Source organism: Taudactylus pleione, unplaced genomic scaffold (assembly GCF_031769625.1).
Source record: "Taudactylus pleione unplaced genomic scaffold, aTauple2 ptg000892l, whole genome shotgun sequence".
NCBI classification, from domain to species: Eukaryota; Metazoa; Chordata; class Amphibia; order Anura; family Myobatrachidae; genus Taudactylus; species Taudactylus pleione.
This window is the reverse complement of record NW_028285293.1, coordinates 319,355-340,134: the sequence shown is the minus strand read 5'-3', so window position 1 is coordinate 340,134 and position 20,780 is coordinate 319,355. Positions and strand designations below refer to the sequence as shown.

The 20,780-nt window shown below is 52.5% G+C and overlaps 1 protein-coding gene across 3 annotated transcripts in view; it reads left to right on the top strand.

Annotated features, from left to right (window-relative positions):
- The window catches only part of SLC18A2 (solute carrier family 18 member A2), a 397,553-nt gene that overhangs the window by 364,861 nt on the left and 11,912 nt on the right, over positions 1-20,780 (top strand). For all 3 annotated transcript variants that reach the window (XM_088459064.1, XM_088459062.1, XM_088459063.1), the window contains 2 exons: positions 18,959-19,078; positions 19,207-19,340. In XM_088459064.1, the coding sequence (XP_088315190.1) occupies positions 18,959-19,078; positions 19,207-19,340 (254 nt within the window). The remainder of the gene's footprint in view (positions 1-18,958; positions 19,079-19,206; positions 19,341-20,780) is intronic.

The window sequence follows — 20,780 nt, the reverse complement described above, 5'->3', positions numbered from 1 at the left end:
TGTGTGTGCTGCGTGTCTGTGTGCTGCGTGTCTGTGTATGCTGCTTGTGCTGCGTGTCTGTGTGTGCTGCAAGTCTGTGTGCTGCGTGTCTGTGTGATGTGTGTGCTGCGTGTCTGTGTGATGTGTGTGCTGCATGTCTGTGTTCTGTGTATGCTGCTTGTGCTGCGTGTCTGTGTGTGCTGCGTGTCTGTGTGCTGCGTGTCTGTGTGTTGTGCGTGTCTGTGTGCTGCTTGTGCTGCGTGTCTGTGTGCGCTGCTTGTGCTGCGTGTCTGTGTGATGTGTGTGCTGCGTGTCTGTTTGAGCTGCAAGTCTGTGTGTTGTGTATGCTGCATGTCTGTGTGCTGCGTGTCTGTGTTCTGTGTATGCTGCTTGTGCTGCATGTCTGTGTGTGCTGCGTGTCTGTGTGTTGTGCGTGTCTGTGTTGTGTATGCTGCGTGTCTGTGTGCTGCTTGTGCTGCGTGTCTGTGTGCGCTGCTTGTGCTGCGTGTCTGTGTTATGTGTATGCTGCGTGGCTGTGTGCTGCGTATGCTGCCTGTCTTTGTGTGCTGCTTGTGCTGCGTGTCTGTGTGCGCTGCTTGTGCTGCATATCTGTGTGCTGCGTGTCTATGTGATGTGTGTGCTGCGTGTGCTGCGTGTCTGTGTGCTGTGTATCCTGCATGCCTGTGTGTTGTGTGTCTGTGTGCGCTGCTTGTGCTGCGTGTCTGTGTGCTGCGTGTCTGCATGCTGTGTATGCTGCATGTCTGTGTGATGTGTGTGCTGCGTGATGTGTGTCTGTGTGTCTGTGTGCGCTGCTTGTGCTGCGTGTCTGTGTGCTGCGTGTCTGTGTGATGTGTGTGCTGCGTGTCTGTGTGATGTGTGTGCTGCGTGTCTGTGTGATGTGTGTGCTGCGTGTCTGTGTGATGTGTGTGCTGCGTGTCTGTGTGATGTGTGTGCTGCGTGTCTGTGTGATGTGTGCTGCGTGTCTGTGTGATGTGTGTGCTGCGTGTCTGTGATGTGTGCGCTGCGTGTCTGTGTGATGTGTGCGCTGTGTGTCTGTGTGTGATGCGTGTCTGTGTGATGTGCATGCTGTGTGTCTGTGTGATGTGCGTGCTGCGTGTCTGTGTGATGTGCGTGCAGCGTGTCTGTGTGATGTGTGTGCTGAGTGTCTGTGTGTTGTGTGTGCTGCGTGTCTGTTATGTGTGTGCTGCATGTCTGTGTATGCTGCATGTCTGCGTGCTGCATGTCTGTGTATGCTGCATGTCTGTATGTGCTGCATGTCTGTGAGCTGCGTGTCTGTGTGCACTGCTTGCGCTGCTTGTCTGTGTGCTGCGTGTCTGTGTGTGCTGCTTGTGCTGTGTGTCTGTGTGTGCTGCGTGTCTGTGTGATGCGTGTGCTGCGTGTCTGTGCGCTGCGTGTCTGTGTGTGCTGCTTGTGCTGCGTGTCTGTGTGATGTGTGTGCTGCTTGTCTGTGTGCTGCATATGCTGCGTGTCTGTGTGCGCTGCGTGTCTGTGTGCTGCGTGTCTGTGTGATGTGTGTCTTGCGTGTCTGTGTGATGCGTGTGCTGCGTGTCTGTGTGCGCTGCTTGTGCTGCATGTCTGTGTGCTGCGTGTCTTTGTGATGTGTATGCTGCGTGTCTGTGTGATGTGTGTGCTGCTTGTCTTTGTGCTGCATGTCTGTGTGCTGCGTGTCTGTGTGTGCTGCTTGTCTGTGTGCTGCATATGCTGCGTGTCTGTGTGCACTGCTTGTGCTGCGTGTCTGCGTGTGCTGCATGTCTGTGTGCTGTGTATGCTGCGTATGCTACGTGTCTGTGTGATGTGTATGCTGCGTGTCTGTGTGATGTGTGTGTGCTGCGTGTGTGTGATGTGTGTGCTGCGTGTCTGTGTGATGTGTGAGCTGCGTGTCTGTGTGATGCGTGTGCTGCGTGTCTGTGCGCTGCGTGTCTGTGTGTGCTGCTTGTGCTGCGTGTCTGTGTGATGTGTGTGCTGCTTGTCTGTGTGCTGCATATGCTGCGTGTCTGTGTGCGCTGCGTGTCTGTGTGCTGCGTGTCTGTGTGATGTGTGTCTTGCGTGTCTGTGTGATGCGTGTGCTGCGTGTCTGTGTGCGCTGCTTGTGCTGCATGTCTGTGTGCTGCGTGTCTGTGATGTGTATGCTGCGTGTCTGTGTGATGTGTGTGCTGCGTGTCTGTGTGATGTGTGTGCTGCGTGTCTGTGTATGCTGCATGTCTGTGTGCTGCGTGTCTGTGTGCACTGCTTGTGCTGCAAGTCTGTGTGCTGTGTGTCTGTGTGCTGCGTGACTGTGTGCGCTGCTTGTGCTGCATGTATGTGTGCGCTGTGTGTGCTGCATATCTGTTATGTGTATGCTGCGTGTCTGTGTGATGTGAGTGCTGCGTGTCTGTGTGATGTGTGTGCTGCGTGTGTGCGCTGCTTGTGCTGCGTGTCTGTGTGCTGCGTGTGTGCGCTGCTTGTGCTGCGTGTCTGTGTGCGCTGCGTGTCTGTGTGCTGCGTGTCTGTGTGCGCTGTTTGTGCTGCGTGTCTGTGTGCTGCGTGTCTGTGTGTGCTGCTTGTGCTGCGTGTCTGTGTGCTGCATGTCTGTGTGCTGCGAGTCTGTGTGATGTGTGTGCTGCGTGTCTGTGTGATGTGTGTGCTGCGTGTCTGTGTGCGCTGCCTGTGCTGCGTGTCTGTGTGATGTGTATGCTGCGTGTCTGTGTGATGTGTGTGCTGCATGTCTGAGATGTGTGTGCTGCGTGTCTGCGTGCGCTGCTTGTGCTGCGTGTCTGCGTGTGCTGCATGTCTGTGTGCTGTGTATGCTGCGTATGCTACGTGTCTGTGTGATGTGTATGCTGCGTGTCTGTGTGATGTGTGTGTGCTGCGTGTCTGTGTGATGCGTGTGCTGCGTGTCTGTGTGATGTGTGTGCTGCGTGTCTGTGTGATGTGTGTGCTGCGTGTCTGTGTGATGTGTGTGCTGCGTGTCTGTGTGATGTGAGCTGCGTGTCTGTGTGATGTGTGTGCTGCGTGTCTTTGTGATGTGTGTGCTGCGTGTGTGTGCGCTGCTTGTGCTGTGTGTGTGCTGCGTGTCTGTGTGCTGCTTGTTCTGCGTGTCTGTGTGTGCTGCTTGTCTGTGTGTGCTGCGTGTCTGTGTGTGCTGCTTGTCTGTGTGCGCTGCTTGTGCTGCGTGTCTGTGTGCGCTGCTTGTGCTGCGTGTCTGTGTGTGCTGCATGTCTGTGTGCTGCGTCTGTGTGATGTGTGTGCTGCGTGTCTGTGTGCTGTGTATGCTGCGTGTCTGTGTGCGCTGCTTGTCTGTGTGTGCTGCGTGTGTGTGCGCTGCTTGTGCTGCGTGTCTGTGTGCGCTGCCTGTGCTGCGTGTCTGTGTGATGTGTGTGCTGCGTGTCTGTGTGATGTGTGTGCTGCGTGTCTGTGTGATGTGTGTGCTGCGTGTCTGTGTGATGTGTGTGCTGCGTGTCTGTGTGATGTGTGTGCTGCGTGTCTGTGTGATGTGTGTGCTGCGTGTCTGTGTGATGTGTGTGCTGCGTGTCTGTGCTACGTGTCTGTGTGATGTGAGCTGCGTGTCTGTGTGTGCTGCGTGTCTGTGTGCTGTGTATGCTGCGTGTCTGTGTGTGCTGCTTGTCTGTGTGTGCTGCGTGTGTGCGCTGCTTGTGCTGCGTGTCTGTGTGTGCTGCTTGTCTGTGTGCGCTGCGTGTCTGTGTGTGCGCTGCTTGTGCTGCGTGTCTGTGTGCTGCATGTCTGTGTGCTGCGTGTCTGTGTGATGTGTGTGCTGCGTGTCTGTGTGATGTGTGTGCTGCGTGTCTGTGATGTGTGTGCTGCGTGTCTGTGATGTGTGTGCTGCGTGTGTGCGCGATGCTTGTGCTGCATGTCTGTGTGTGCTGCAAGTCTGTGTGCTGTGTATCCTGCATGCCTGTGTGTTGCGTGTCTGTGTGCGCTGCTTGTGCTGCGTGTCTGTGTGTGCTGCAAGTCTGTGTGCTGTGTATGCTGCATGTCTGTGTGCTGCGTGTCTGTGTGATGTGTGTCTTTGTGATGTGTGTGCTGCGTGTCTGTGTGCTGCGTATGCTGCATGTCTGTGTGATGTGTGTGCTGCGTGGCTGTGTGTCTGTGTATGCTGCATGACTGTGTGCTGCTTGTGCTGCGTGTCTGTGTGCGCTGCTTGTGCTGCGTGTCTGTGTGCGCTGTTTGTGCTGCATGTCTGTGTGCTGTGTGCTGTGTGTGCTGCATATCTGTTATGTGTATGCTGCGTGTCTGTGTGATGTGTGTGCTGCGTGTCTGTGTGTTGCGTGTCTGTGTGATGTGTGTGCTGCGTGTCTGTGTGCGCTGTTTGTGCTGCGTGTCTGTGTGTGCTGTGTATGCTGCGTGTCTGTGTGCGCTGCTTGTGCTGCGTGTCTGTGTGTGCTGCAAGTCTGTGTGCTGTGTATGCTGCGTGTCTGTGTGCTGCGTGTCTGTGTGCTGCGTATGCTGCATGTCTGTGTGCTGCGTGTCTGTGTGATGTGTGAGCTGCGTGTCTTTGTGATGTGTGTGCTGCGTGTCTGTGTGCTGCGTATGCTGCATGTCTGTGTGATGTGTGTGCTGCGTGGCTGTGTGTCTGTGTATGCTGCATGACTGTGTGCTGCTTGTGCTGCGTGTCTGTGTGCGCTGCTTGTGCTGCGTGTCTGTGTGCGCTGTTTGTGCTGCATGTCTGTGTGCTGCGTGTCTGTGTATGCTGCGTGTCTGTGTGCGCTGCTTGTGCTGCGTGTCTGTGTGTGCTGCGTGTGTGTGATGTGTGTGCTGCGTGTCTGTGTGATGTGTGAGCTGCGTGTCTGTGTGCACTGCTTGTGCTGCAAGTCTGTGTGTTGTGTGTGTGTGCGCTGCTTGTGCTACAAGTCTGTGAGCTGTGTGATGTGTGTGCTGCATATCTGTGATGCGTGTGCTGCGTGTCTGTGTGCTGCTTGTGCTGCGTGTCTGTGTGTCTGTGTTATGTGTATGCTGCGTGTCTGTGTGCTGCGTATGCTGCGTGCCTGTGTGCGCTGCTTGTGCTGCGTGTCTGTGTGCGCTGCTTGTGCTGCGTGTCTGTGTGCGCTGCTTGTGCTGCGTGTCTGTGTGATGTGTGTGCTGCGTGTCTGTGTGCTGCGTGTGTGCGCTGCTTGTGCTGCGTGTCTGTGTGCGCTGCTTGTGCTGCTTGTGCTGCGTGTCTGTGTGCGCTGCTTGTGCTGCGTGTCTGTGTGATGTGTGTGCTGCGTGTCTGTGTGATGTGTGTGCTGCGTGTCTGTGTGATGTGTGTGCTGCGTGTCTGTGTGATGTGTGTGCTGCGTGTCTGTGATGTGTGTGCTGTGTCTGTGTGCGCTGCTTGTGCTGCATGTCTGTGTATGCTGCGTGTCTGTGTGATGTGTGTGCTGCGTGTCTGTGTGATGTGTGTGCTGCGTGTCTGTGTGATGTGTGTGCTGCGTGTCTGTGTGCTGTGCTGCTTGTGCTGCATGTCTGTGTGCTGTGTGTGCCGCATATCTGTGATGCGTGCGCTGCGTGTCTGTGTGCTGTGTGTCTGTGTATGCTGCATGACTGTGTGCTGTGTGTGCTGCAAGTCTGTGTGCTGCTTGTGCTGCAAGTCTGTGTGCTGTGTGCGCTGCGTGTCTGTGTGATGTGTGTGCTGCGTGTCTGTGATGTGTGTGCTGCGTGTCTGTGTGCTGCGTGTCTGTGTATGCTGCTTGTGCTGCGTGTCTGTATGTGCTGCAAGTCTGTGTGCTGCCTGTCTGTGTGTGTGCGCGATGCTTGTGCTGCATGTCTGTGTGTGCTGCAAGTCTGTGTGCTGTGTATCCTGCATGCCTGTGTGTTGCGTGTCTGTGTGCGCTGCTTGTGCTGCGTGTCTGTGTGTGCTGCAAGTCTGTGTGCTGTGTATGCTGCGTGTCTGTGTTATGTGTATGCTGCGTGTCTGTGTGCTGCGTATGCTGCATGTCTGTGTGCGCTGCTTGTGCTGCGTGTCTGTGTGCGCTGCTTGTGCTGCGTGTCTGTGTGCGCTGCGTGTCTGTGTGATGTGTGTGCTGCGTGTCTGTGTTGTGTGTCTGTGTGCTGTGTGTGCTGCGTGTCTGTGTGCTGTGTGTGTGCGCTGCTTGTGCTGCGTGTCTGTGTGTGCTGCATGTCTGTGTGCGCTGCTTGTGCTGCGTGTGTGTGCGCTGCTTGTGCTGCGTGTCTGTGTGTGCTGCATGTCTGTGTGCTGCGTGTCTGTGTGTGCTGCATGTCTGTGTGCTGCGTGTCTGTGTGATGTGTGTGCTGCGTGTCTGTTATGTGTGTGCTGCGTGTCTGTTATGTGTGTGCTGCGTGTCTGTTATGTGTGTGCTGCGTGTCTGTGTGCTGTGCTGCTTGTGCTGCATGTCTGTGTGATGTGTGTGCCGCATATCTGTGATGCGTGTCTGTGTGCTGTGTGTCTGTGTGTCTGTGTGTGCTGCTTGTGCTGCAAGTCTGTGTGCTGTGTGCTGTGTGTGCTGCATATCTGTTATGTGTATGCTGCGTGTCTGTGTGATGTGTGTGCTGCGTGTCTGTGTGTTGCGTGTCTGTGTGATGTGTGTGCTGCGTGTCTGTGTGTGCTGCTTGTGCTGCGTGTCTGTGTGCGCTGTTTGTGCTGCGTGTCTGTGTGTGCTGTGTATGCTGCGTCTGTGTGCGCTGCTTGTCTGTGTATGCTGCGTGTCTGTGTGATGTGTGTGCTGCGTTTCTTTCTGATGTGTGTGCTGCATGTGTGTGCGCTGCTTGTGCTGCGTGTCTGTGCTGCTTGTGCTGCGTGTCTGTGTGTGCTGCGTGTCTGTGTGATGTGTGTGTGCTGCGTGTCTGTGTGATGTGTATGCTGCGTGTCTGTGTGATGTGTGTGCTGCGTGTCTTTGTGATGTGTGTGCTGCGTGTGTGCGCTGCTTGTGCTGCGTGTGTGTGCGCTGCTTGTGCTGTGTGTGCGCTGCTTGTGCTGCGTGTCTGTGTGCTGCTAGTCTGTGTGCTGTGTGCGCTGCGTGTCTGTGTGCGCTGCTTGTGCTGCGTGTCTGTGTGATGTGTGTGCTGCGTGTCTGTGATGTGTGTGCTGCGTGTCTGTGATGTGTGTGCTGCGTGTCTGTGTGCTGCGTGTCTGTGTATGCTGCTTGTGCTGCGTGTCTGTATGTGCTGCAAGTCTGTGTGCTGCCTGTCTGTGTGATGTGTGTGCTGTGTGTGTGCGCGATGCTTGTGCTGCATGTCTGTGTGTGCTGCAAGTCTGTGTGCTGTGTATCCTGCATGCCTGTGTGTTGCGTGTCTGTGTGCGCTGCTTGTGCTGCGTGTCTGTGTGTGCTGCAAGTCTGTGTGCTGTGTATGCTGCGTGTCTGTGTTATGTGTGTGCTGCGTGTCTGTGTGCTGCGTATGCTGCATGTCTGTGTGCGCTGCTTGTGCTGCGTGTCTGTGTGCGCTGCTTGTGCTGCGTGTCTGTGTGCGCTGCGTGTCTGTGTGATGTGTGTGCTGCGTGTCTGTGTTGCGTGTCTGTGTGCTGTGTGTGCTGCGTGTCTGTGTGCTGTGTGTGTGCGCTGCTTGTGCTGCGTGTCTGTGTGTGCTGCATGTCTGTGTGCGCTGCTTGTGCTGCGTGTGTGTGCGCTGCTTGTGCTGCGTGTCTGTGTGTGCTGCATGTCTGTGTGCTGCGTGTCTGTGTGTGCTGCATGTCTGTGTGCTGCGTGTCTGTGTGATGTGTGTGCTGCGTGTCTGTGTGATGTGTGTGCTGCGTGTCTGTTATGTGTGTGCTGCGTGTCTGTTATGTGTGTGCTGCGTGTCTGTTATGTGTGTGCTGCGTGTCTGTTATGTGTGTGCTGCGTGTCTGTTATGTGTGTGCTGCGTGTCTGTTATGTGTGTGCTGCGTGTCTGTTATGTGTGTGCTGCGTGTCTGTTATGTGTGTGCTGCGTGTCTGTGTGCTGTGCTGCTTGTGCTGCATGTCTGTGTGATGTGTGTGCCGCATATCTGTGATGCGTGTCTGTGTGCTGCATGTCTGTGTATGCTGCATGTCTGCGTGCTGCATGTCTGTGTGCTGCATGTCTGTGTATGCTGCATGTCTGTGTGCTGCATGTCTGTGTATGCTGCATGTCTGTATGCGCTGCATGTCTGTATGCGCTGCATGTCTGTGAGCTGCGTGTCTGTGTGCACTGCTTGTGCTGCAAGTCTGTGTGCAGTGTGTCTGTGTGATGTGTGTGCTGCATGTCTGTGTGATGTGTGTGCTGCGTGTCTGTGTGCTGCGTGTCTGTGTGATGTGTGCTGCATGTCTGTGCGCTGTTTGTGCTGCGTGTCTGTGTGTGCTGCTTGTGCTGCGTGTCTGTGTGCACTGTTTGTGCTGCGTGTCTGTGTGCTGCGTGTCTGTGTGCTGCGTGTCTGTGTTATGTGTATGCTGCGTGTCTGTGTGCTGTGTATGCTGCGTTTCTTTGTGCTGTGTGTGCTGCATGTGTGTGCGCTGCTTGTGCTGCGTGTGTGTGCGCTGCTTGTGCTGCGTGTCTGTGTGTGCTGCTTGTGCTGCTTGTGTTGCATGTCTGTGTGTGCTGCGTGTCTGTATGCTGCTTGTGCTGCGTGTCTGTGTGTGCTGCGTGTCTGTGTGATGTGTGTGTGCTGCGTGTCTGTGATGTGTGTGCTGCGTTTCTTTGTGATGTGTGTGCTGCATGTGTGTGCGCTGCTTGTGCTGCGTGTCTGTGCTGCTTGTGCTGCGTGTCTGTGTGTGCTGCGTGTCTGTATGCTGCTTGTGCTGCGTGTCTGTGTGTGCTGCGTGTCTGTGTGATGTGTATGCTGCGTGTCTGTGTTATGTGTATGCTGCGTGTCTGTGTTATGTGTATGCTGCGTGTCTGTGTGATGTGTGTGCTGCGTGTCTTTGTGATGTGTGTGCTGCGTGTGTGTGCGCTGCTTGTGCTGTGTGTGTGTGCGCAGCTTGTGCTGTGTGTGTGCTGCGTGTCTGTGTGCTGCAAGTCTGTGCTGTGTATGCTGCATGTCTGTGTGTTGCTTGTCTGTGTGCGCTGCGTGTTTGTGTGCGCTGCTTGTGCTGCGTGTCTGTGTGATGTGTGTGCTGCCTGTCTGTGTGATGTGTGTGCTGCGTGTCTGTGTGATGTGTGTGCTGCGTGTCTGTGATGTGTGTGCTGCGTGTCTGTGTGTGCTGCAAGTCTGTGTGCTGTGTATGCTGCGTGTCTGTGTGATGTGTGTGCTGCATGTCTGTGTTCTGTGTATGCTGCTTGTGCTGCATGTCTGTGTGTGCTGCGTGTCTGTGTGATGTGTGTGCTGCGTGTCTGTGTTATGTGTATGCTGCGTGTCTGTGTGCTGCTTGTGCTGCTTGTCTGTGTGCGCTGCTTGTGCTGCGTGTCTGTGTGATGTGTGTGCTGCATGTCTGTGTTATGTGTATGCTGCGTATGTGTATGCTGCGTATGTGTATGCTGCGTGTCTGTGTGCTGCGTATGCTGCCTGTCTGTGTGCGCTGCTTGTGCTGCATGTCTGTGTGCGCTGCTTGTGCTGCTTGTGCTGCATGTCTGTGTGCTGCGTGTCTGTGTGATGTGTGTGCTGCGTGTCTATGTGATGTGTGTGCTGCCTGTGCTGTGTGTCTGTGTGATGTGTGTTCTGAGTGTCTGTGTGTGCTGCGTGTCTGTGTTATGTGTGTGCTGCGTGTCTGTGTGATGTGTATCCTGCATGCCTGTGTGTTGTGTGTCTGTGTGCGCTGCTTGTGCTGCGTGTCTGTGTGCTGCGTGTCTGCATGCTGTGTATGCTGCATGTCTGTGTGCTGCCTGTCTGTGTGATGTGCGTGCTGCGTGTCTGTGTGATGTGCGTGCTGAGTGTCTGTGTGTTGTGTGTGCTGCGTGTCTGTTATGTGTGCTGCGTGTCTGTGTGCTGCATGTCTGTGTGCTGCGTGCCTGTGTGCTGCGTGCCTGTGTGCTGCGTGTCTGTGTATGCTGCATGTCTGTGTATGCTGCATGTCTGTGTATGCTGCATGTCTGTGCGCTGCTTGTCTGTGTGCACTGCTTGTGCTGCAAGTGTGTGTGCTGCTTGTCTGTGTGCGCTGCTTGTGCTGCATGTCTGTGTGCTGTGTGTGCTGCATATCTGTTATGTGTATGCTGCGTGTCTGTGTGATGTGTGTGCTGCGTGTCTGTGTGATGTGTGTGCTGCGTGTCTGTGTTATGTGTGTGCTGCGTGTCTGTGTGATGTGTATCCTGCATGCCTGTGTGTTGTGTCTGTGTGCGCTGCTTGTGCTGCGTGTCTGTGTGCTGCGTGTCTGCATGCTGTGTATGCTGCGTGTCTGTGCGTGCTGCGTGTCTGTGTGATGTTTGTGCTGCGTGTCTGTGTGATGTGTGTGCTGCGTGTCTGTGTGATGTGTGATGTGTGCGCTGCGTGTCTGTGTGATGTGTGTGCTGCGTGTCTGTGTGATGTGTGTGCTGCGTGTCTGTGATGTGTGTGCTGTGTCTGTGTGCGCTGCTTGTGCTGCATGTCTGTGTATGCTGCGTGTCTGTGTGATGTGTGTGCTGCGTGTCTGTGTGATGTGTGTGCTGCGTGTCTGTGTGATGTGTGTGCTGCGTGTCTGTGTGATGTGTGTGCTGCGTGTCTGTGTGCTGTGCTGCTTGTGCTGCATGTCTGTGTGCTGTGTGATGTGTGTGCCGCATATCTGTGATGCGTGCGCTGCGTGTCTGTGTGCTGTGTGTCTGTGTATGCTGCATGACTGTGTGCTGTGTGTGCTGCGTGTCTGTGTGCTGTGTGTCTGTGTATGCTGCATGACTGTGTGCTGCTTGTGCTGCGTGTCTGTGTGCGCTGCTTGTGCTGCGTGTCTGTGTGCGCTGTTTGTGCTGCATGTCTGTGTGCTGCGTGTCTGTGTATGCTGCGTGTCTGTGTGCGCTGCTTGTGCTGCGTGTCTGTGTGTGCTACGTGTGTGTGATGTGTGTGCTGCGTGTCTGTGTGATGTGTGTGCTGCGTGTCTGTGTGATGTGTGTGCTGCGTGTCTGTGTGATGTGTGTGCTGCGTGTCTGTGTGATGTGTGTGCTGCGTGTCTGTGTGATGTGTGTGCCGCATATCTGTGATGCGTGTCTGTGTGCTGCATGTCTGTGTATGCTGCATGTCTGCGTGCTGCATGTCTGTGTGCTGCATGTCTGTGTATGCTGCATGTCTGCGTGCTGCATGTCTGTGTGCTGCATGTCTGTGTATGCTGCATGTCTGTGTGCTGCATGTCTGTGTATGCTGCATGTCTGTATGCGCTGCATGTCTGTGAGCTGCGTGTCTGTGTGCACTGCTTGTGCTGCAAGTCTGTGTGCTGTGTGTGTGTGTGCTGCTTGTGCTGCAAGTCTGTGTGCTGTGTGCTGTGTGTGCTGCATATCTGTTATGTGTATGCTGCGTGTCTGTGTGCTGTGTATGCTGCGTGTCTGTGTGCTGCTTGTCTGTGTGCACTGCTTGTGCTGCAAGTCTGTGTGCTGTGTGTGTGTGCGCTGCTTGTGCTGCAAGTCTGTGAGCTGTGTGATGTGTGTGCTGCATATCTGTGATGCGTGTGCTGCGTGTCTGTGTGTGCTGCGTGTCTGTGTGCTGCGTGTCTGTGTGTGTTGTGTGTCTGTGTGAGAGTGCGTGTCTGTGTTATGTGTATGCTGCGTGTCTGTGTGCTGCGTATGCTGCATGTCTGTGTGCGCTGCTTGTGCTGCGTGTCTGTGTGTGCTGCTTGTGCTGCGTGTCTGTGTGATGTGTGTGCTGCGTGTCTGTGTTGCGTGTCTGTGTGCTGTGTGTGCTGCTTGTGCTGCGTGTCTGTGTGTGCTGCATGTCTGTGTGCGCTGCTTGTGCTGCGTGTGTGTGCGCTGCTTGTGCTGCGTGTCTGTGTGTGCTGCATGTCTGTGTGCTGCGTGTCTGTGTGTGCTGCATGTCTGTGTGCTGCGTGTCTGTGTGATGTGTGTGCTGCGTGTCTGTGTGATGTGTGTGCTGCGTGTCTGTGTGATGTGTGTGCTGCGTGTCTGTTATGTGTGTGCTGCGTGTCTGTGTGCTGTGCTGCTTGTGCTGCATGTCTGTGTGATGTGTGTGCCGCATATCTGTGATGCGTGTCTGTGTGCTGCATGTCTGTGTATGCTGCATGTCTGTGTGCTGCATGTCTGTGTATGCTGCATGTCTGTGTGCTGCATGTCTGTGTATGCTGCATGTCTGTATGCGCTGCATGTCTGTGAGCTGCGTGTCTGTGTGCACTGCTTGTGCTGCAAGTCTGTGTGCAGTGTGTCTGTGTGATGTGTGTGCTGCATGTCTGTGTGATGTGTGTGCTGCGTGTCTGTGTGCTGCGTGTCTGTGTGATGTGTGCTGCATGTCTGTGCGCTGTTTGTGCTGCGTGTCTGTGTGTGCTGCTTGTGCTGCGTGTCTGTGTGCACTGTTTGTGCTGCGTGTCTGTGTGCTGCGTGTCTGTGTGCTGCGTGTCTGTGTTATGTGTATGCTGCGTGTCTGTGTGCTGTGTATGCTGCGTTTCTTTGTGATGTGTGTGCTGCGTGTGTGTGCGCTGCTTGTGCTGCGTGTGTGTGCGCTGCTTGTGCTGCGTGTCTGTGTGTGCTGCTTGTGCTGCTTGTGTTGCATGTCTGTGTGTGCTGCGTGTCTGTATGCTGCTTGTGCTGCGTGTCTGTGTGTGCTGCGTGTCTGTGTGATGTGTGTGTGCTGCGTGTCTGTGTGATGTGTGTGCTGCGTTTCTTTGTGATGTGTGTGCTGCATGTGTGTGCGCTGCTTGTGCTGCGTGTGTGTGCGCTGTTTGTGCTGCGTGTCTGTGTGTGCTGCGTGTCTGTGCTGCTTGTGCTGCGTGTCTGTGTGATGTGTGTGCTGCGTGTCTATGTGATGTGTGTGCTGCCTGTGCTGTGTGTCTGTGTGATGTGTGTTCTGAGTGTCTGTGTTATGTGTGTGCTGCGTGTCTGTGTGATGTGTATCCTGCATGCCTGTGTGTTGTGTGTCTGTGTGCGCTGCTTGTGCTGCGTGTCTGTGTGCTGCGTGTCTGCATGCTGTGTATGCTGCGTGTCTGTGTGATGTGTGCTGCCTGTCTGTGTGATGTGCGTGCTGCGTGTCTGTGTGATGTGCGTGCTGAGTGTCTGTGTGTTGTGTGTGCTGCGTGTCTGTTATGTGTGCTGCGTGTCTGTGTGCTGCATGTCTGTGTGCTGCGTGTCTGTGTGCTGCGTGCCTGTGTGCTGCGTGCCTGTGTGCTGCGTGTCTGTGTATGCTGCATGTCTGTGTATGCTGCATGTCTGTGTATGCTGCATGTCTGTGCGCTGCTTGTCTGTGTGCACTGCTTGTGCTGCAAGTGTGTGTGCTGCTTGTCTGTGTGCGCTGCTTGTGCTGCATGTCTGTGTGCTGTGTGTGCTGCATATCTGTTATGTGTATGCTGCGTGTCTGTGTGATGTGTGTGCTGCGTGTCTGTGTGATGTGTGTGCTGCGTGTCTGTGTGATGTGTGTGCTGCGTGTCTGTGTGATGTGTGTGCTGCGTGTCTGTGTGTGCTGCGTGTCTGTGTGATGTTTGTGCTGCGTGTCTGTGTGATGTGTGTGCTGCGTGTCTGTGTGATGTGTGTGCTGCGTGTCTGTGTGATGTGTGTGCTGCGTGTCTGTGTGTGCTGCGTGTCTGTGTGATGTGTGTGCTGCGTGTCTGTGTGATGTGTGTGCTGCGTGTCTGTGTGCTGTGTGTCTGTGTGATGTGTGTGCTGCGTGTCTGTGTGATGTGTGTGCTGCGTGTCTGTGTGCGCTGCTTGTGCTGCGTGTCTGTGTGAGCTGCGTGTCTGTGTGATGTGTGTGCTGCGTGTCTGTGTGATGTGTGTGCTGCGTGTCTGTGTGATGTGTGTGCTGCGTGTCTGTGTGATGTGTGTGCTGCGTGTCTGTGTGATGTGTGTGCTGCGTGTCTATGTGATGTGTGTGCTGCGTGTCTGTGTGTGCTGCGTGTCTGTGTGATATGTGTGCTGCGTGTCTGTGTGATGTGTGTGCTGCGTGTCTGTGTGCTGCGTGTCTGTGTGATGTTTGTGCTGCGTGTCTGTGTGATGTGTGTGCTGCGTGTCTGTGTGATGTGTGTGCTGCGTGTCTGTGTGATGTGTGTGCTGCGTGTCTGTGTGATGTGTGTGCTGCGTGTCTGTGTGATGTGTGTGCTGCGTGTCTGTGTGCTGCGTGTCTGTGTGATGTGTGTGCTGCGTGTCTGTGTGATGTGTGTGCTGCGTGTCTGTGTGATGTGTGTGCTGCGTGTCTGTGTGATGTGTGTGCTGCGTGTCTGTGTGATGTGTGTGCTGCGTGTCTGTGTGATGTGTGTGCTGCGTGTCTATGTGATGTGTGTGCTGCGTGTCTGTGTGTGCTGCGTGTCTGTGTGATATGTGTGCTGCGTGTCTGTGTGATGTGTGTGCTGCGTGTCTGTGTGCTGTGTGTCTGTGTGATGTGTGTGCTGCGTGTCTGTGTGATGTGTGTGCTGCGTGTCTGTGTGCGCTGCTTGTGCTGCGTGTCTGTGTGAGCTGCGTGTCTGTGTGATGTGTGTGCTGCGTGTCTGTGTGATGTGTGTGCTGCGTGTCTGTGTGCTGCGTGTCTGTGTGCTGCGTGTCTGTGTGATGTGTGTGCTGCGTGTCTGTGTGATGTGTGTGCTGCGTGTCTGTGTGATGTGTGTGCTGCGTGTCTGTGTGCTGCGTGTCTGTGTGATGTGTGTGCTGCGTGTCTGTGTGATGTGTGTGCTGCGTGTCTGTGTGATGTGTGTGCTGCGTGTCTGTGTGATGTGTGTGCTGCGTGTCTGTGTGCTGCGTGTCTGTGTGATGTGTGTGCTGCGTGTCTGTGTGATGTGTGTGCTGCGTGTCTGTGTGCTGTGTGTGCTGCGTGTCTGTGTGCTGTGTGTGCTGCGTGTCTGTGTGATGTGTGTGCTGCGTGTCTGTGTGATGTGTGTGCTGCGTGTCTGTGTGATGTGTGTGCTGCGTGTCTGTGTGCTGCGTGTCTGTGTGATGTGTGTGCTGCGTGTCTGTGTGATGTGTGTGCTGCGTGTCTGTGTGATGTGTGTGCTGCGTGTCTGTGTGCTGTGTGTCTGTGTGATGTGTGTGCTGCGTGTCTGTGTGCGCTGCTTGTGCTGCGTGTCTGTGTGAGCTGCGTGTCTGTGTGATGTGTGTGCTGCGTGTCTGTGTGATGTGTGTGCTGCGTGTCTGTGTGATGTGTGTGCTGCGTGTCTGTGTGATGTGTGTGCTGCGTGTCTGTGTGCTGCGTGTCTGTGTGATGTGTGTGCTGCGTGTCTGTGTGATGTGTGTGCTGCGTGTCTGTGTGATGTGTGTGCTGCGTGTCTGTGTGATGTGTGTGCTGCGTGTCTGTGTGATGTGTGTGCTGCGTGTCTGTGTGCTGCGTGTCTGTGTGATGTGTGTGCTGCGTGTCTGTGTGATGTGTGTGCTGCGTGTCTGTGTGCTGCGTGTCTGTGTGATGTGTGTGCTGCGTGTCTGTGTGATGTGTGTGCTGCGTGTCTGTGTGATGTGTGTGCTGCGTGTCTGTGTGATGTGTGTGCTGCGTGTCTGTGTGCTGCGTGTCTGTGTGATGTGTGTGCTGCGTGTCTGTGTGATGTGTGTGCTGCGTGTCTGTGTGATGTGTGTGCTGCGTGTCTGTGTGATGTGTGTGCTGCGTGTCTGTGTGCTGTGTGTCTGTGTGATGTGTGTGCTGCGTGTCTGTGTGCGCTGCTTGTGCTGCGTGTCTGTGTGAGCTGCGTGTCTGTGTGATGTGTGTGCTGCGTGTCTGTGTGATGTGTGTGCTGCGTGTCTGTGTGATGTGTGTGCTGCGTGTCTGTGTGATGTGTGTGCTGCGTGTCTGTGTGATGTGTGTGCTGCGTGTCTGTGTGCTGCGTGTCTGTGTGATGTGTGTGCTGCGTGTCTGTGTGATGTGTGTGCTGCGTGTCTGTGTGATGTGTGTGCTGCGTGTCTGTGTGATGTGTGTGCTGCGTGTCTGTGTGATGTGTGTGCTGCGTGTCTGTGTGCTGCGTGTCTGTGTGATGTGTGTGCTGCGTGTCTGTGTGATGTGTGTGCTGCGTGTCTGTGTGATGTGTGTGCTGCGTGTCTGTGTGCTGCGTGTCTGTGTGATGTGTGTGCTGCGTGTCTGTGTGATGTGTGTGCTGCGTGTCTGTGTGATGTGTGTGCTGCGTGTCTGTGTGATGTGTGTGCTGCGTGTCTGTGTGATGTGTGTGCTGCGTGTCTGTGTGATGTGTGTGCTGCGTGTCTGTGTGATGTGTGTGCTGCGTGTCTGTGTGCTGCGTGTCTGTGTTATTAATATGTAATAATCTATATACCTAAATGTTGCTATTTAGCGGTGTAAGTTGCACAAGAAATAATCACTTTCCAGACTTTGAGTGTGACTCCAAAGCACAAAAAGATATTATTCACATACAAAGCATTTAGTTACATGCTGTGATCTAAATACAATTACCGCAAAAGGTTATACATAAACAAGGTATAGTCGATACATTACGCAAGCACACCAGTCCCAGTTACAGTTATCAATCCAGAGGTCTGCGGTCATCCAAGAGAATGGCTGCTAACTGGGACCAGGACACAGGCTATATACCCTAACAGTTCATGATAACAACAATGTAGACAGACAAACATAATTCCATTGGTTCTTGGTCTTTGTAGTATGCTGTAGTTCATAGGGCAGTTCACTAGGGGTATGTCCCAATTCTCCAGATTACATTGTCGTTCTTTAATTGATTTAAATTAGATAGAGACACTACATTACAGTGACAATAATTTCCTATATTCCATAACCATCGAACGCAAGATGCGACTCCCTCGATGATAGGTTCAGATATCTGGAAATAAACAGTGTGTCAGTTTAGTACCAAACATGCCATGTCTACCATGTTCTATACCATAAATATTAAATACATGCATTTTACATCATAATTAATAACTTTAATAGAAACCATAATGTGCAGGAACCTTTTATGAGTGTGTGTATATTTATGATTATATGTAAGTATGCGATGTGTGTCTTCATGCAGCAGAAAAGGTGTGATGTGTGTGTTTCTATTTATAATTGCAACTGAATATATATGTGTGCACGCATTGTGAATACACATGCAATTGTTTAAGTGTGTGTGTGTATATATATATATATATATATATATAAATATATATATATATATATATACATACATACATACACACATATATATATATATACACACACACACACATATATATATATATATACACACACACACACATATATATATATATATACACACACACACACATATATATATATATATATATACACACACACACACACACACACACACATACAGTTTCAAACAGTCACTGGCTACTATCAATATTACTTCTGTCTGAGCTAAAAAATGACAGACAATGTAATTAACAGTCTGATAATTTTAACAAAAGGCTCTCCTATGTTTATCCAGAATACAACTGTTAGTTCTACTTAACCACATCAGCATTGGACACAAGGCCTACAATTGTTAAACGATAGCTAAACGTCTGACCATTCTTTCCAAATCCACATTTAGCAGATCAGTGTCTGTGTTCTACTTCAGTTGTCACAGACACACTATCTGTATGCAGAGCAAACACTCACAGTATACTTGTGCATTCTTACTTATTTGTCACAAACATGTCCACCACACGTCTGTCATCACTGATATATGTGTATTAATAAATGTATGTATTGTTTTTGTAAGGACTTTTAACAGTGTTCTATTGCGTAGTAAACGCAGGACGCTAAATAATAACATAGCGCCGTATACTGTGTAGGATTCGCAAAATGGCGTCGTGCAGATTTTGATTTTAACAGATTCTGTCTTTGCCAACTATCTGGCTTTGACAGTGTGCTGCGTGCCCTGTGTGCTGCGTGCCCTATGTGTGCTGCATTTCTGTGTGTGCTGCGTTTCTCTGTGTGCTGCGTTTCTCTGTGTGCTGCGTGCCCTGTGTGTGCTGCGTGCCCTGTGTGTGCTGCGTGCCCTGTGTGTGCTGCGTGCCCTGTGTGTGCTGCGTGCCCTGTGTGTGCTGCGTGCCCTGTGTGTGCTGCGTGCCCTGTGTGTGCTGCGTGCCCTGTGTGTGCTGCGTGCCCTGTGTGTGCTGCGTGCCCTGTGTGTGCTACGTGCCCTGTGTGTGCTACGTGCCCTGTGTGTGCTACGTGCCCAGTGTGTGCTACGTGCCCTGTGTGTGCTGCGTGCCCTGTGTGTGCTGCGTGCTCTGTGTGTGCTGCGTGCCCTGTGTGTGCTGCGTGCCCTGTGTGTGCTGCGTGCCCTGTGTGTGCTGCGTGCCCTGTGTGTGCTGCGTGCCCTGTGTGCTGCGTGTTGTTAGGACATGTGATAATCTCCCTAACGTCTGATAAATGACCGGCCCCTCCCCAAGCAGGACAATATCTGAACCATTACTATCTACAATAAGGACACAGAGACACATGTAAGGGGAAGAGACAGCTCAGAGGGACAGATAGAGTATGATGGGGAAGAGACAGCTCAGAGGGACAGATAGAGTATGATGGGGAAGAGACAGCTCAGAGGGACAGATAGAGTATGATGGGGAAGAAGAAAACACGGCCCCGCTGGGCAATATCACCATAACTTCATCTGCCCAACCCACTCTCAAGGAATCCACCTCCCCCAGTAATGACACAACCCAGGGGCACCTGACCGAGAGAATCAGCCTAACCCGTGTATTGGAGGGGAGAGCACCTCAGGACCTAAAGGCAGAGAGCGACTGTCACCGTTCTTTCCCGCCACCGAAGGAGAAGACACTATACACCGTCCATAAGGCGGAGGGGAGGAGTGGTGGTGGGGAGGAGGCCTCAGAATAGAAGAGTGTCATGAAATTGCCACTGACACCCCCAAGATGGTTCCTGAACCCCTCCCCATTACACCACCACTACAGGCTGAGCAGCTATAGGTAGCTCCCTCTACCATAAGACACACGGTGACCGTCACCTGACCAGGGCGGCCATTCCCATACTAGGTGCATATGACATGTCTGCCATTACTTACACCATCGCCAATGTCTCCTGCATCTTCCGCTTATGTGACCGCAGCTTTTATTACTCACACAGGGATGGTGGACTCCTCCATGATGCCGATTATGGGCTATCTGGTAGATCTACGTCATGTCTCAGTCTACGGCAGTGTGTACGCCATAGCGGATGTGGCCTTTTGTATGGGGTTTGCATTAGGTAAGAGCTGTATTATTATAGAGATCTTCTATAACTCTGGTGACTGCCCTATGACCCCGGTCACTGCCATATGACCTCGGTCACTGTCCTCTCCACACCATGATGCTTCTCAATCTCTTTTCTTGCAGGACCGTCAGCTGGGGGTGCGATCGCTAAATCTATTGGATTCCCCTGGCTGATGACGATCATCGGAATCGTGGATATAATATTTGCTCCTCTATGTTTGTTCCTCAGAAGTCCCCCAGCCAAGGAAGAAAAGATGGTAAGCGGCAAATCTCTTGAATTCCGGTTATCCCTGCAGAGACGTTTCATACTGTGTCTGTTATAGCACTTGTACAATTCCACAGGACACGTTAGTGACATACTACAGAGAGGCAGGAATTACATATACAGAGAATTGCAGCTGTGTCCTCATACATCATTACTGCAGAAGCGCCAAAAAGCCCCTCACGGCGCGCCAGATCCATTGTGACTCTGCTAGTTCTGCGTATATATCTCTGACTATGTATATATAATGCTACAATGTACCGAACACAGCTCTATTCCCACACCAAGTTCCTTTCTACTTTGTATACAGACTCAGGAGCACACAGATATACAGGCGTCACATATCACATTACTCAGTGCAGTCTCCCATATACAGACTCAGGAGCACACAGATATACAGGTGTCACATATCACATTACTCAGCGTAGACTCCTGTATACAGACTCAGGAGCACACAGATATACAGGTGTCACATAACACATTACTCAGCACAGTCTCCTATATACAGACTCAGGAGCACACAGATATACAGGTGTCACATATCACATTACTCAGCGCAGTCTCCTATATACAGACTCAGGAGCACACAGATATACAGGTGTCACATATCACATTACTCAGCACAGTCTCCATATACAGACTCAGGAGCACACAGATATACAGGCGTCACATATCACATTACTCAGCACAGTCTCCTATATACAGACTCAGGAGCACACAGATATACAGGTGTCACATATCACATTACTCAGCGCAGTCTCCCATATACAGACTCAGGAGCACACAGATATTCAGGTGTCACATATCACATTACTCAGCGCAGTCTACCATATACAGACTCAGGAGCACTCAGATATACAGGTGTCACATATCACAATACTCAGCGCAGTCTCCTATATACAGACTCAGGAGCACACAGATATACAGGGGTCATATATCGCATTACTTAGCACAGTCTCCCATATACAGACTCAGGAGCATACAGATATACAGGTGTCACATATCACATTACAAAGCGCAGTCTCCCATATACAGACTCAGGAGCACACAGATATATTGGTGTCACATATCACATTACTCAGCGCAGTCTCCCATATACAGACTCAGGCGCACACAGATATACAGGTGTCACATATCACATTACTCAGCGCAGTCTCCCATATACAGACTCAGGAGCACACAGATATACAGGTGTCACATATCACATTACTCAGCGCAGTCTACCATATACAGACTCAGGAGCACACAGATATACAAGTGTCACATATCACATTACTCAGCGCAGTCTCCCATATACAGACTCAGGAGCACACAGATATACAGGTGTCACCTATCACATTACTCAGCGCAGTCTCCATATACAGACTCAGGCGCACACAGATATACAGGTGTCACATATCACATTACTCAGCGCAGTCTCCTATATACAGACTCA